At 43.0% G+C, this 13,830-nt stretch overlaps 1 protein-coding gene across 5 annotated transcripts in view; it reads left to right on the top strand.

Moving 5' to 3' along the window:
* The window catches only part of TSC22D1 (TSC22 domain family member 1), a 93,155-nt gene that overhangs the window by 77,546 nt on the left and 1,779 nt on the right, over positions 1-13,830 (top strand). For 2 of the 5 annotated variants that reach the window (XM_015623804.3, XM_015623800.2), the window contains one exon: positions 13,177-13,228. In XM_015623804.3, coding sequence (XP_015479290.1) covers positions 13,177-13,228 — 52 coding nt within the window. Of the gene's footprint in view, positions 1-12,449; positions 12,753-12,827; positions 12,941-13,176; positions 13,229-13,830 lie in introns of those variants that run through there. The other 3 variants (XM_015623815.2, XM_015623822.2, XM_033514640.1) reach the window with 3 other exon arrangements.

Raw genomic sequence — 13,830 nt, 5'->3', positions numbered from 1 at the left:
TTTTGGGGGAGGTTCCTTTATTTTGTTTGTGCAAGTATTTAGTACTTCTAAATCAAGGTGCTTGGCACTTGTTAAAACCATTTCAAGCTAGTAACATCATGCTGCTTGAGAGTACTGTCATGCAGAGTTGATTACTTATTCAGTGAAAATCTACATGCCTTGAAATATCTTTACTGCAGTATTTAAAATAATCTTATCAAGTAAGTTTGTATTCATTCAAATATTTTTCATATATAATGTGCACTATCTTCTGTACTGTCACATGATTAAAGAAAAGTTTAGTTAATCAGTCTTGTTAAATGTTTGGAGAGCACTGAAATACAGCTTAGGCTTCTGTAACCTCCTTTAGCATATTGACAGTGAAATATGAACTGTATGTTTTTGATGTGGTTCTTTCTAGTGTTTAAAATAAATACCAAGTAGCTTGAAGAATTATTTTTCTGAACTGAAAATATATGACAGTGAGGGGAAAAAATGCCCTGACTCTTCATGTTGCAGAGTTGTTTTTCTGTGTGCAGAAGGAAAATACCCATCTGTGGGAGGGAGCATGGAATTTGTTCCTAACTTCTGATCTCTGAACTGGTGCCTTAGTTATACCACACCCTTAAAATCTAAACCCCTTGATCTTATATAAATATTTACATATATTAACTAACACATTTAGCTTCATATTTTTGTCATGTTATGTTTGTGGTATTGCCTGTGGAGAACAGCTTTCCTCTGTGAATGGTGTCATTTTAAAAAATATAAAATTATACACTGAACAACATTTTTTGAAAGGTCAATTTTCATTTTTTTTCAGTAATTGACAGTTTCTCAAAACATGTTGAAATTTTAAATGAACAATAGAATTGTGGTAAATTAATCTGAATGCTTAAGGATAAGAATAGTATAAATATGCTATAACAGCAATTAATGCATAATGGCAACAGGTATGGTATATGTGTGAGCAGCACCTGTATACAGCAGTGACTGCTATCATATATTACTGAGCAAGGGAGGTAATATAGAGGATGTTGTTTCCTACCATCAGCCAAGCTATTCCAAAGGATGTGTAATGAAAAAAGTGTGGTGGAGTAGACATGTCATTTTACTTTAACCTTTCTGCATTATTAAAAAGGTTTTGTTGTGACTGACTTTTACTGATAGACATAGGAGCATGATGTAGCACCTTTAGTCATAAACCTAAGTCTTCATCTGTTAACATTATACACAAAACATGGACAGTTTCTCTTGTAATCTTACTGTGCAAGCTGCTTTCTATTTAATTTTCATTTGCCTTTGTTTCCTCTAGTTTCTCTTGCAGAGATGCTTGTTTTCTCCTGGTTATTGTTGTGTGAATTCAGGTTGGCTGGTTGTCTTATCATCATAAATAGTAAATGGTGATTGCGAATGGCAGCCTTTCTTGACAAATACTGTATGTGTCTGTATGTTTTTTTCCCAAAACTGACCCTGCTGGATGCATGAGTCAAACACAAAGAGGCATTTAGCTTTTTCTGGTATAGTCACAGAGTTTGAGAGCAAGTGCAGTTGTATGTGGCTTTCTGGAGGATAGAAAAGCAATTCTGGGGTCAGGTGTTTTATTTTAAACTTAGGAGGATATGGATACAGTTGATGAATCTTTCCCTACTTTGCTGTCCTTGGTCAAGGGCAGTTTGCAGCATACTGAGAAGGACTTGTACTTTTAATAAAATTAAATACTTCATGCATATTTTTCATTTTAAGTTTGGCTGCCAGAATGAAGTCCAAGATTCAGAGTTTATGCTCTGGAGCTCCACCAAGTTGTTTTGGAAAAGCAATCCCTAATGTCTGTGTGATGTTGGGGAGCTGTCTAGCGCCAGCCAGGTGGAAATGGTGATTGTATGGGTGTGCAGGAGCTCCAGCCTCTTGTGTATTTAGTGCAGACTACAGACAGGTGACTGTGTCCAGTTTGGATGTATACCACCATCTTTCCATATTCATAGCGATTGCATGGTGGTGTGGCATCCTCTGTGCTTCTTTTTGAAACTTGGTTGGAAGTGCAGGAGATGTGAGCAGGGAGGGTGGGGGAAATTAACACAGGTCAGCCTTTGGTTATGGCATAAACTGGAAGGAGGGAGCACTGGGTGTACCTGCTAACTCTTAGGGTTGGTAGTGGGCTATTGGTTAAAATATATGAATAGTAAAAGCAGGCATGAAAACATCTGTCTTGCTATTATGTTTAGCTCACCCTTATCAGAACATCAGTAATTTAAACTTATTTAAAGCATACCCGAGTGATGGGCCTCTAGTCTCTGACAGGTGGACTTGGCAACGTTAAGTTTTACAGTTGGACTCAAAGATCTTAAAGGTCTTTCCAACCTAAATGATCCTATGATTCTGTGATATCAAGGGATAGAAAACCCACTGTATTTATGAGCTAATGTTCTTACTCTTTTTAGAAAAGAGGCTTTAATTCATCATTAGGGAAACATTAGGTAGTTGTACTCCAATATGAAGAAATAAAACAGAAGTCTGATAGCCCCTTAAACCTGGTGTTTTCTCTATTTAAAGGTAATTTTTCACTCAAGTCACATCTCAGTCCTCCCAAGTATTTAAAGGATCCTTTCAAGTACCTTGACATCTTTCAGTCTATCAGTGTAAGTAAATTTCCCCCAGCCTCAGAATCTGTTTAATGTCTCCTTTCTACCTGCTTCAATTTATTGACAGCTTGTTTCAAAATGACAAGTTCTTCAGAAATGGGGATGAAAAACAGGTTTGGGCAAACTAATTCAAGTCAGGAGCCTATCTGAGCGGCAGCAGTGCTACTCTGTGACTCAAACATTCACTTACAAATATTTTTTGTTCATAGATGTCATGATTGCTTGTACCTGAGCTGCTGATTGATGTTACTGTCCACCTGGCAAGGGCCTCTATCAATTAGTAGTAGCTGGGAAGAGTCAGAGAGAAATTCCCTTGTTCTGTACTTTGTGTGGGAGGAGGCATGCCTCCCTGGATGGGAGGTTGCCCATCTAGGTTTTAGAAGAGATCCTTCTGTCCTCTGTGCTTGGTGGACAGCAGGGGTTCCCTGTCAGCAGTGGCTCTCTCACTGGAGCTGGAAGAGTGGATTTAAATTCTGTGTTGCAGTAGGGATTCTCTCCTTCCCATATATTGAGAGCAGTGTGGTAGCTCATTGTGTTGATGCTGTAGAAGAGTGTCTACTGGGCTAACACCCTGTGTAAGAATGAGGAAACGTTGCTGGGAGCTGTTTTGGACTCCCATGGATTACTAAGTGGGTTACGCAGATTTCTGATACTGCAGTTGCTTCTGCTTTGTTTTTGTTGGGATTGGGTTTTGTTTTGAATTGTTTTAAGCCACAGAGGTTCAGAGTCTCATTATAATGACAGTGGTTTCTGGAGGATGAAGTAATTGTTTTTCAGAAGTGTTAGGTGCCTGACACAATACATACATGAGCCTTGGACCTTGTATATACAAAAGACCCTTGGATATCTAATTAAATGGTTTAGGTGGATATCTACAAAAAAACATGCATCAGCAGTTTTAGGGAGAGGACAGGAATGCTTCATAAACAGGGTGCCACTTGTAAATTTAGCCATCAGTGCATAAAGATGATTACGCAGATACTGGTTAGGTATGAAACGATATGCTGTAATCTTTCCTTTACAAGTTGTGTGTTAAAAGATAAAGATAATGTCTTCTGCTGTTTGCAGCATGTCTGGCTCAAGAGCAGCTAAATGTCAGTGGTGTGCGCTCTGCACGGCCACCATGGATCCAACAGTCTCAAGGTGCTTGATGCTTTTAATCTAGAAGATGCTGTCCTGTGCAAAATTACAGCTTCTTACTGACGGAGGTCCCTTTACAGAATCAGTAGGGTACTGGGGAAGGCTGGATCCCATCTGAAGGAGAACCAGGAGTTCAGGATATACAGCATTTTGTAAATGACCTGGACCCATGCCAGCTGTTTGCAGTCTCCGGCCTAGAAGGTGCTCCAGGGACATGTTCAAAATACGCTGAGCCAGCACATCTGTGATTTGTTCTCTTTGGTTTGCAGCGTGGCAAGGTTTCAAGAACGAAGCGTTGTGCTAAAGTAGGTAATGCATCCCTAAAGCCACAAGGCAGTCAGTTCAAATTAAAATTTCAATCAATCTATTCTTTAGGTAATTTTTAAATATTGAACCTCATTTCATAGTCTTACATAGCTTCACAGGTATCTTGTATTTGCTTTCAAATCAGTATTGCTTTACAATTTATTCCTTCAGCAAGGAGAATGTAAATGGAGATGCTCTGCTGGGATTTCTGCAATTGTGAGTCAGCAGGATTTGTGTCTCTTAAATCACTGTAGCTGTGCCTGGATCAAGAAGCCTGGGAGTGCTTTCCTACTCCAGAGTTGAGCTCTACCTGTTTCTTAATGCTGAACTGAGTTGCAGCATCAGCGTTCATCAAATTGGGCATTCATGGGCTTCATCCTATGCTTATTTTTGCAAATGGGGGGAAGATCCCAGAGGGCAAGTACAGGTTAGGCAGGAAATTTATCCCACAAATGCTCAGCTCAGTAGCTGTTAAAGGAAAGTAAGATTTTGGGGTACACTGCGCTGTGCAATAAATCAGGTCACATTCTTACTTGTTTGTGGAAATTCTCCCTGTGCTTCCTGAATTGTTGGAGGTACATGGGGTTTGATTTCTGTAAATTAAAATCTCCATTCAGCTAAAACAATACCTTTAAATAGGCTATAGTAAATTCAGCCTGCTAACGTACAGTTCATGGATGGTATGGAAGGTCTTGAATTTTCCGTGTATTTCTTAGGAAGTTGCCAAATTATGATAAACTGGGTTGTGGTATTACTAGTGTAAAGTATTTTGACCACTCAGAGATTAGGAAATAGGGCATTTCAAATTTGTGTCATATGCATGCATTGGAGCCAGGGGAGTTAATCTGAAAGTCACTTACTTACTTGTTCATTGATACTGCTGATACGTGCAAAGGCATTTGCTAGTGATTGCAGAGACAGAAACTGTGGGAGTGTAAATGGGCAGCTGGATAGAGGTCTGTTGTCTTAACATACTTGCTGAGGAAGAAAAGTGGCATTGAGCTCTGAGCTTGCCTTTATTTTCCTATATGCGTAAACAAGTTGTAGTGTTGGGAGTTTATTATTATTGAACAGAATGACCTTAAAATGGTTCTGCACAGCAGGGTGGTGACGAGGGATCTGCCACCACAAAAGCTGAGAAGTGGCCGATTTTCATCCTCGTTCAGGCAGATGGGATTCTGCATCCCGCCTGCTCCTTTCCCACACCGTGAGCTTAGGTTTTGTTTCTGTACTTTTCATCAGCTGTTCTTAATAATTTCTGTAAAAGCTGGGGTAGGGAACTTCATTCCCAGCTTCTCGAAGACCACAGGACAACTCTAGTTAATTGCAGAGGTTTTGGCTTTATTCCTAGCAACCCTTAGTTGGCTGCTAGTGTGATAGGCTTCTGTGGGAAATACAGGCTTAATTTCAAGTGTTGCAAAAAAAAAAAATGGCCATCAAAGGGTAAATGATATTCAGTGGGAAGTGTAGACTAGCTGGTAATGCTATATAAATACCTTTTTAATAAGCATGACTAAATTATTAGCTGATCCAAGATTTTCAATATAGTTTCAAGGCTAACAATTAGAAGCAGGGGAGGAGGTGGGAAAAGAGGAAGGAATGGATTAAAGAGTTAAAAGAAAAGGCATAATGGGTATAAATTTTACAAGGGACTAGGGACAGGGAAAATTAAGTGCCCTAGATCCCCCATCTCCCCCTTCCACAATTAGCAGTACTCAGTAAGACATAGTTTTCCCCATTTCATGATACCTGGTGTGGTTTTTCTGCAGCCTTAAGGAAACAGAAAATAATAAAAGTTCAAAAATAAAAGATGACCCTCTTAGTTACAGGTTAATTTGTATTTTTTTTAAAATTTGATTACTAAACCCACTGTATACTATTGAAGGTAACCTTTGGTGAGTGGGTGTCAGCCATTGTCCTATAGTCCCTCCTGGGCTGTTTGTCCCCTGGGTCAGGGATGCCTTTTAATGCAGAGAATGTCATCATTCCAAATGCTTGTTGTGTCAGTGTGCCAAAACACTCTGTACACTTGCCATGTTTATGTTAAGTGTAACTTAAAATGCTCCAGTGACTCTTTCCTTCCCTCTTCATTTAATTTTGGAGTATGTAGTTGAAAAATCTGTTGTACAGTTAGAATAAGTGGGATTAAATATTTGTGTAAGTGGTTTTTCCTTCAGGGTGCTCTTGCCTTTGAGAAAAGCATTTAAACATGAAAGGTATGCAGAAGACCAGGGAATTGAACACTTGTTTTATTCATGAAATCTAAAATTATTGAAGCCAAATTTCACATAAAGGAAAAATTAATTTGGCTAGTGAAACTTAAAGGTTGTCACATTTTATCGCTCTTCTATATATGGTGCTTTATGACACTAAACTTCCTTCCCACATCCATTCTGGGGACAATGTCAGCGTGCAGTGTGATGTTGTGTGCATCTTTCTAGAGGAAAGAAAATCAATTCCTGGCTCAGGTGTCTCACTTAAAACTTTCAGGATGCTAACATGTGGTGGAGTCTTTCCTTTTCAGTCCTTGGTCAAGGGCACTTTATGGGATGCTGAGGAGGAGGGCTTTCACCTGTAGTAAAGTTAAATGATTCACACCTATTCATTTAACGGTTTCTGAAATGAGGAAAGCCTGTGATTCACAAGCTGTGTGTTGCTGCAATGTATAACTTCTTAAATTTAAAGTGGAATAGCATCTGGATATAATTACAGGTTTTGAGTTATGATAGACCTCAGCTGACTCTGTGAAGGGACTTTGAAACTCATTGGATTTGTACAGAACACAGACCATCTCAACTCCATTGCTAGATGGTTATCTATGGACGATCTCAGGAAAGGGGATGCCATACATCCTTCTCCAAGCATCAAAATTGCTTTAAGATGGCTCGTATTTCCCTGCAGAATTCTCTCTGATGGGTAACAAGTGGGTCATCTGTGTTTGGCTATATCCGGGTACTTGATTATAGACAGTATGTTTTGTTTTCTCAGCATTAAAATTGGTAGAATCATTATAATTCTCATTAAAAATAACTGGGATTGACTTGGCAATTAGTTGCCTGTCAAAGAGAAACAGGATATCCTCAGAGAAACCAGTGAGAACCTCTCCTTCTTTTTCTTTTGATCTTACATGATTATCTTCTTGCTTTAAATGCAGCCTCTTGTGCAGAGCTCACAGCATGATACTTCTGTGTACACACTGCGATCAGAGATACTGTCAGGCTATTTCCAGAGCCCCAGTAGGGTGTGTGTATTCTTTCCAGTAAATGTTTAGTTGTGCTTGCACATCTGGATGTCTTAGGTTGCAATGCAAGATGTGGCCAGGGGTATGTATTCTGTTTCCATCTGGGGCAGTGTTCTTTATCTCTTCCATGACCCATCCCTCAGAACTCCAGGGGGATCTCTTCTGTTAATGGGCCAGTGAGTCTCACTGCAGGACTGATAAAATTACATCATCCCAGTGTGAGATGCTCCACCCAGGGGGAGGAGCCAAGCATTCCTACCTGGATAGAATCTGAGATTTGGAACACCACAGGCAGCCTTTCTCCAGGGGATTCCCAGAGGAAGGCCAGACCCATCTACACCACCAGTGGACCTCCAGAGGAAAACTACAGCCTTCTATGTGATCACTGCTTTTACAGAACCACATCTGTCACTGCAGGAGGATTGCAGCCACCATTTAATTGGACTGCTACCAACACCCTGACCAACAAACAGCGTGTCAGGTTATATTCAGTGGTTTTTTTTTTTTGGTTTTTTTTTTTTGTTTTTTAATGCTACTGCATTTTTATTTTAATTTTCCTAGTAAAGAACTGTTATTCCTATTCCCATACCTTTTCTTGAGAGCCCTTTGATTTCAAAATTATAATAATTCAGAGAGAGGAGGTTTACATTTTCCATTTCAAGGGAGTTTCCTGCCTTTCTTAGCAGACATGTGTCTTTTCAAATCAAGACACAGGTGAAAAAAAACCCACAAATGCAGCACTTCATCTCACTAGCATCTTGCAGAGCTTTCCCTTTTAGCTTGTTTTCATGGAACTAAACTCCAATTTTTAGCAAATGAATAAACTAAATTATAGATGCAAATAACATTACTGTGGGGGAGGAAAAGCTCACATTTATAAAAGCTTGAGAGAGTACTGTCCTGTAGAAAGAGCTTTTTCAATTTAGCAGAAGTACATAAATTGAAATAGCAGAATTCAATCCAGAAATAAAATACATGTCTTTTGGAGCTGAGCAGTAAGTTCTTAGCAGCTTGGCTTCTTTAAATCAAGATCTTAGCTAAAGGTTTGGAGCTAGAAAAGGAAGTTGGCTGAGATTTTGTGATCTTTATTTAGTCTATCTGAAGATGGGGCTTGTGTGGGTGGGGTTATTTTGTTTGGTTGTTTTTTTGGTCTTCTGTTAAAAATATGATTTACTGTGGGAAAGAAAGTTTGTTGGACAGCTTCTCCAGTTGTGTACCTTTACTGACATGAAGAAAAAAATCATGGCCTTTTGAAATAAATAAACCTTCAGTCCTTGATGTCAAGCACAGCCAGAGCTTTCTCTCAGTTATTCGCTTGGCACAATTTCGCAGAAGTTGTATGCTGGGGAGGTTGCTGTCAGTGCACAAAGAGTTTTGAATCTATGAATTTTAAGGCAGAATAGTACTCTGCCATTTATTCACCATTTTTAGATGTCAAGTGGAATGCAGAGTCAGATGTCAGGTAGAATCTAATTACTGTACCCTTTTCTTGAGTAAATAGCAGATTTTATTTTTAACCTCTTCAGTACTTGCTTTCTGCAATTGAAAACCGTAATCGAAGCTCACAAGATCTGAGCCTAAGATGCAAGTGTGCTGTGACAGCAATTGCTGTTTTTCTAATATGGTTTCTGGTGTGGTATCTTTGTAACATCATCAAAAGATGAGATTTATGTTCAGAAGATGCTTATTGAGAGCTTTTAGTGTTGTCATCTGAAGGCAGCATACACTGACAAGGTACTTAAAAGAGAAATGGTTTAAATTAAAGAACTTTTTAACACACATGGAGAAAGATGACAAACCAGACTTGCATAGAGACAAAATGATTCTGTGCTGTAGTTTACCTCATTATGTGCTTGAAATGAAAAGCACTTTCTTCAAGTGCTTAGCATGAATAGATTGACACAAGAGATTACTTACTGAGAGGAGCAGTATTTAAGAGCTGAAATATTACAAAAGGTGACATATGCTAAAAAGTCTTTGACTACTGTATATATGTTCAATTTAAGAAGTCAGTTTGTCTGAGGATCAAAGATGCTGGTGAGCTACTTGTTTGCTGTATTGTACTCAAGTCTGCTGATTTCTCAGGAGCCCATCTCGAGGCTTTTTCTGTCATTTCATGCAGTTTGTGAACACCTGGAGTGCTCTGTAGATACACAGGCTTCTAAAGTGTGTCCTACCTGGGGCATGAATTTGTCCAACTCACTGCAGACCTAGAATGCCTTAACCAAACCAAGGAATTCTGAAGCCTTTCTCACCCCTACTCCCAGGAATTCAAGCTTTTTCAGGAGCACATACTGTGCATTATCTGTTAATGAGGTGGTTATAAGGTTTTGAGTAACACAGTAGTAATCTTCACCTCCTTCTAGAGGAAAACTGAGTTTGGAGAACTATCTTCCTTAAATCTTGCATATACTTTTTTATTTAATAAATGAGATATTTGTTAAAAGCAACAGCAAAAGCACAGTCCTTAGAGTTCATTGTCTATCCTTGTCAGGCAGAAGATGCGGTGTTGAAGTGAGAACATCAGAGATAGCAGTGCTCTTCTCCCAGAAAATTTCACTGCAGTTTTGGAGATTAATTCATATCATGGGGTTTTTGTTTCTTAGATGATCCACTTTCTCAGCCATAAAGGGACACTCATGGTTTTCTTTTTTATAGAGTGGGCAAAGCAGAACATGCATATTAATATGCAGTCCTAGTTGCGCAGCTGACAGCTTTCTGTTGAATCACAACTCTGCTTGTAGGCATCTAAAAATAAATGACAGATTTTGTTAAAAACCCACTGAAGTTAATGGAAGATGGTTAATGAGTTTAGTGGGAATTTGATTTAGGATCATATGTGTTATCTCTTCTTTGTGTAGATTAATACAGATTAAAGATGGCAGTGTTGTTAATTTAGTTTGAGAATGGTATAATTTTTCTGTTGTAAACAGAATAATGGCGTTTGATAATTATCAGTCATTACAGCAGAACCAACAATCATCTTGGAATGCATCCATGACTTTATTTCTACATGTATGAGTGGAACTATATACAGTTGTCTGCTGCCTATCCTGCAACAGCAAAGCAGGAGTTTTCAGGATATGGCTGTCCAGGCCTGTGAGTTTGCTATATTCCAACTTATTTTATAAGAGCCTGATTAGCAGTGGTAGGACTTGCCTGTTTTTACACCTACTCTGTTCTTTTTCTGATGAAGAAATACAAGGGACAGTTTGTCCCAGAGCTTTTGTCCAACTGCAATTTTATTAATTGTGCTAAATGCCATGGCGAGGAGTCGTTTGAGACATTACTGATTTTGAAGCCCAGCCTGTCATAAAACATTAATTTAGACCAAGTCAGGGACAGGAGTTAGAGATTCCAGTACAGATGATGTGCTGCCAGCTCACTTGATCACTGAGCGCGATGAGCACCATCGTGTGTAGTGAGTAACCTCTGCAGAGAAAGTGCTGTGGGGAAGTGCAGGTACAGCACGTGGCTCCTGGTGCTTGTCCCTCAGGAGGAGGCAGCTGGAGCCTGATGCGCACGTTCAAACGTGTCGCTTCAGTTTACTCGCTGTTACACGTTTGCAAGTACAGGGAAAGGTTTTTCTAAAACTCTTCCTTTCATGTTCAGCCTGTTCGGTGCTATCCTGTGCAATGCCTTGGATATGCCCCACATATCCAAAGGGTGAGATGAGAGCTGTACCCTTGTGGGATGTGAACCTTCTCTGGCAGGGGGAAAGGGCTGTGTGGAATTCTTGTTCTTAAATGTGACCTCCCTGTGAACAGGATTAGTTTGTACTACTCTGCTGGCATTATTGAATGAAAGAATAGTAGTCTAGGACAATATAAATAAACTAAGAAGGATGATGCAGATACGCAAATGCTAAATTTAGCTTTAAGATGATTATTCCGTGCCTCCTGGCTTTCCCGCTTCTCTGGGAGCAGCACCTGTGATGTGTGTGACTTGTAGCCCTTGGAGAAGTTTTCTATAGAGAATGAAAGAAGTTTTTGGCTCTATTTTTTGCACCTTCAAGTAATGTAATACCTGCTGAAAGTGCAGGTCTAGAAAAGAGTGGTTTTAGAGGCTGGCTGTTTCTTGTGACAGTGTTTCATGGGGGTCTCAGCTCTCTTTCTAAGCTGTTACTGGTAGAGAAGATCACTTGGACAGGCACTGAATGTAATTGCTGTGTTCCATGACACATGAGAGCATAGTATTTGTTGAGAAAAACACCACAGTTAGGTGGGAGAAGGATCTTTTCCTAAATTATTAATGCATGTACTGCAACTTTTAAGACTAAGTGCCTTATAGTGCAACCTAAAAAGAAGTGAATAAGCATTTTCCCTGTTACTGTAGAATGGTATCAGCTGGGTTGCTAGAAATCCACAGGTTTGTGCCGTATGTGCTTTTGTAGATGATCGGTGGCTGAATATTTTTTCATAAATGGCTCGTATGGGCTCGTAAGGTGTGTGTAAGGGATAAAGGGGTGTTGTAGGTGTCTGAAAGGGTTTCATCCGCAGTGTGTGGGTATCCTACTTTTCCTGCTTGGCACGGGCGAAGCGAGCAGACCCGCCGGGTCCGGGCTCCGCTTTGCGGGGCCGAAACGTGCGGATTTCGGGCCGAGGCAGAGGTACGGCCCACTGGCTAAGCCGTGGGAGCCGGCACCGGGACATTCCCGCCGCCGCGCGCCGATAGGTGGCGGTGTCGGCGCGGCCACGGGCGGCCCCGCGGCGCGTCCCGCGCTCTCGCCGGGCACTGCGGGGTTTCGCCGCCGCTCCCCCGGCCCGCTAATTATTATTATTATTATTATTATTACTGTCTTCTCTTTTTTTCCTATTTTGTTTTCGGTTTTGTTGGAGTTTTTTTGGTTTCGGTTTTTGTTTTTTTTTTTATTCTAGATCCCCCTCCGTTCCTGCGGGGAGGGAGGGGCGGCAGCGCGAGCGGCGCTGCGGCACCGCGCGTGCCGTGGCTCGTGGACGCGGCGGGACCGAGCCTTCCCCGCGCGTGCGGGACCGTCCCGCGTGGGCGCCGCCGGCCCGCGCCGCGCGCGGCGGGGGGAGCGCGCTAATGAGATGCGCCGCGCGGGGCGGGGCCCGGACGGCGCAGCCAATGGGAGGCTGCGCTGGCGCATAAATGATGGGGGGGGCCGGGATGCCCGGGTTTTGTGCTGCGCGGCGGAGCGCTCACCCCGCTCGGAGCCGGCCGAGCGCAGCCCCGCAGGGTCCCGCAGGGTCCCGGCCCCGCCTCGCCCGGCGGAGCGGCCCCGCACGCACACACGCCTCCGGGAGGAGCGAGACCTGATTTTTTTTTTTTCCGGGGAGCGTTTCTGGCCGCGGTTGCATGAATGCCCAATGTTGTAGACCGGTGGCAATGGATCTAGGAGTTTATCAACTAAGACACTTCTCGATTTCGTTCTTATCGTCCTTGCTGGGCACCGACAACTCGTCTCTGAGGCTCGACAGTAGGTAAATAAGTGTTGTGTCCGAGCGGCTCTGCTGGCGCGGCGGTAGCGGGGCAGGTGAGCGCCGGGCTGGCTCCTTTGTCCGGGGGAGCCGCAGCGGCGGCACCGGCGCCCGCCTCTCCCCCCGGAGGTGCTGCCCTCCTCGGCGCCCAGCGCTTCTGCCGCAGCCTGAAATTGAGCTCCATCTTTGTGGTCCGTCGAGGGGCAAAATGTCGGGATATTTGGTCGGGCTGCGGGCGGGGGGCTCGGCTGGGCTTTACAGGTTGCTTTGCTGCATTAGAGCATCCTGGTGAGGCGGCGGTAGGGCAGCGTGAGGATGACTTTCTCAGCCAACTGGCTACCAATGCTCGCGTCTCTTGTCTCTTAAATAATTCAGCCGCTGCTAATGTTGTTTCTTTTTTTTTCTTCTCTTTCTTTCTCTCTTGCAGCTCCTCTGGTGCAAGCGTAGTAGCTATCGACAACAAAATCGAGCAAGCAATGGTACGTACCGATGGGGCATAAAACCTTGTTCCCGTTTGAAGCGGTAAACAATATGGGGATGCGGCGGCGATGGTTAACCCGTGCGAGGACGCGTTTCGGTAGCGGAGCCGGGGATGGAAGGGCAGGCACGGGGTCGGTTTCGGGAGCTTTTTAAAATTTATTTTTATTTTTAATTGATCAAAGTCTTCCCGCGGGGAGGAATGCGCACGTTTGTGTATTGATGCCGGGTAGGGAATGACGGCATTGCTCTTGGCTCTCGCCTCCCCAAACGATTGATCCCGGCTCCATGCGGCGGCGGAGGGGCGCTGCTGGGCAAAAAGCGGAGCGTATTTGTGGGGTTTTACAGTCCCAAAGAGGGGACGTTTTGGGGTACTTTTCATTTTATCTTTTTAACTCTTCCCCTAAGCGCAGGCGAGCGCAAGCCTAGCGAGCTCATCCCCCGCCGCTGCGCCCTTCTCCCCACGGGCGCCGCGGTGCCCGAAGCCGGCGGCTTCACCTCGGGGCCGCCGCGGCCGCTGCCCCGGCCCCCGCCCGGCGCGGAGCCGGGGGCCCGGCCGCCCTTTGTTACTGGAGCGGTGCCTGAAGCCGCTCTCCCGGGAGCC

This window comes from Parus major, chromosome 1 (assembly GCF_001522545.3).
Source record: "Parus major isolate Abel chromosome 1, Parus_major1.1, whole genome shotgun sequence".
Taxonomy (NCBI): domain Eukaryota; kingdom Metazoa; phylum Chordata; class Aves; order Passeriformes; family Paridae; genus Parus; species Parus major.
The sequence above is the reverse complement of the archived record's forward strand: the minus strand, read 5'-3'. Positions and strand labels throughout refer to the sequence as shown.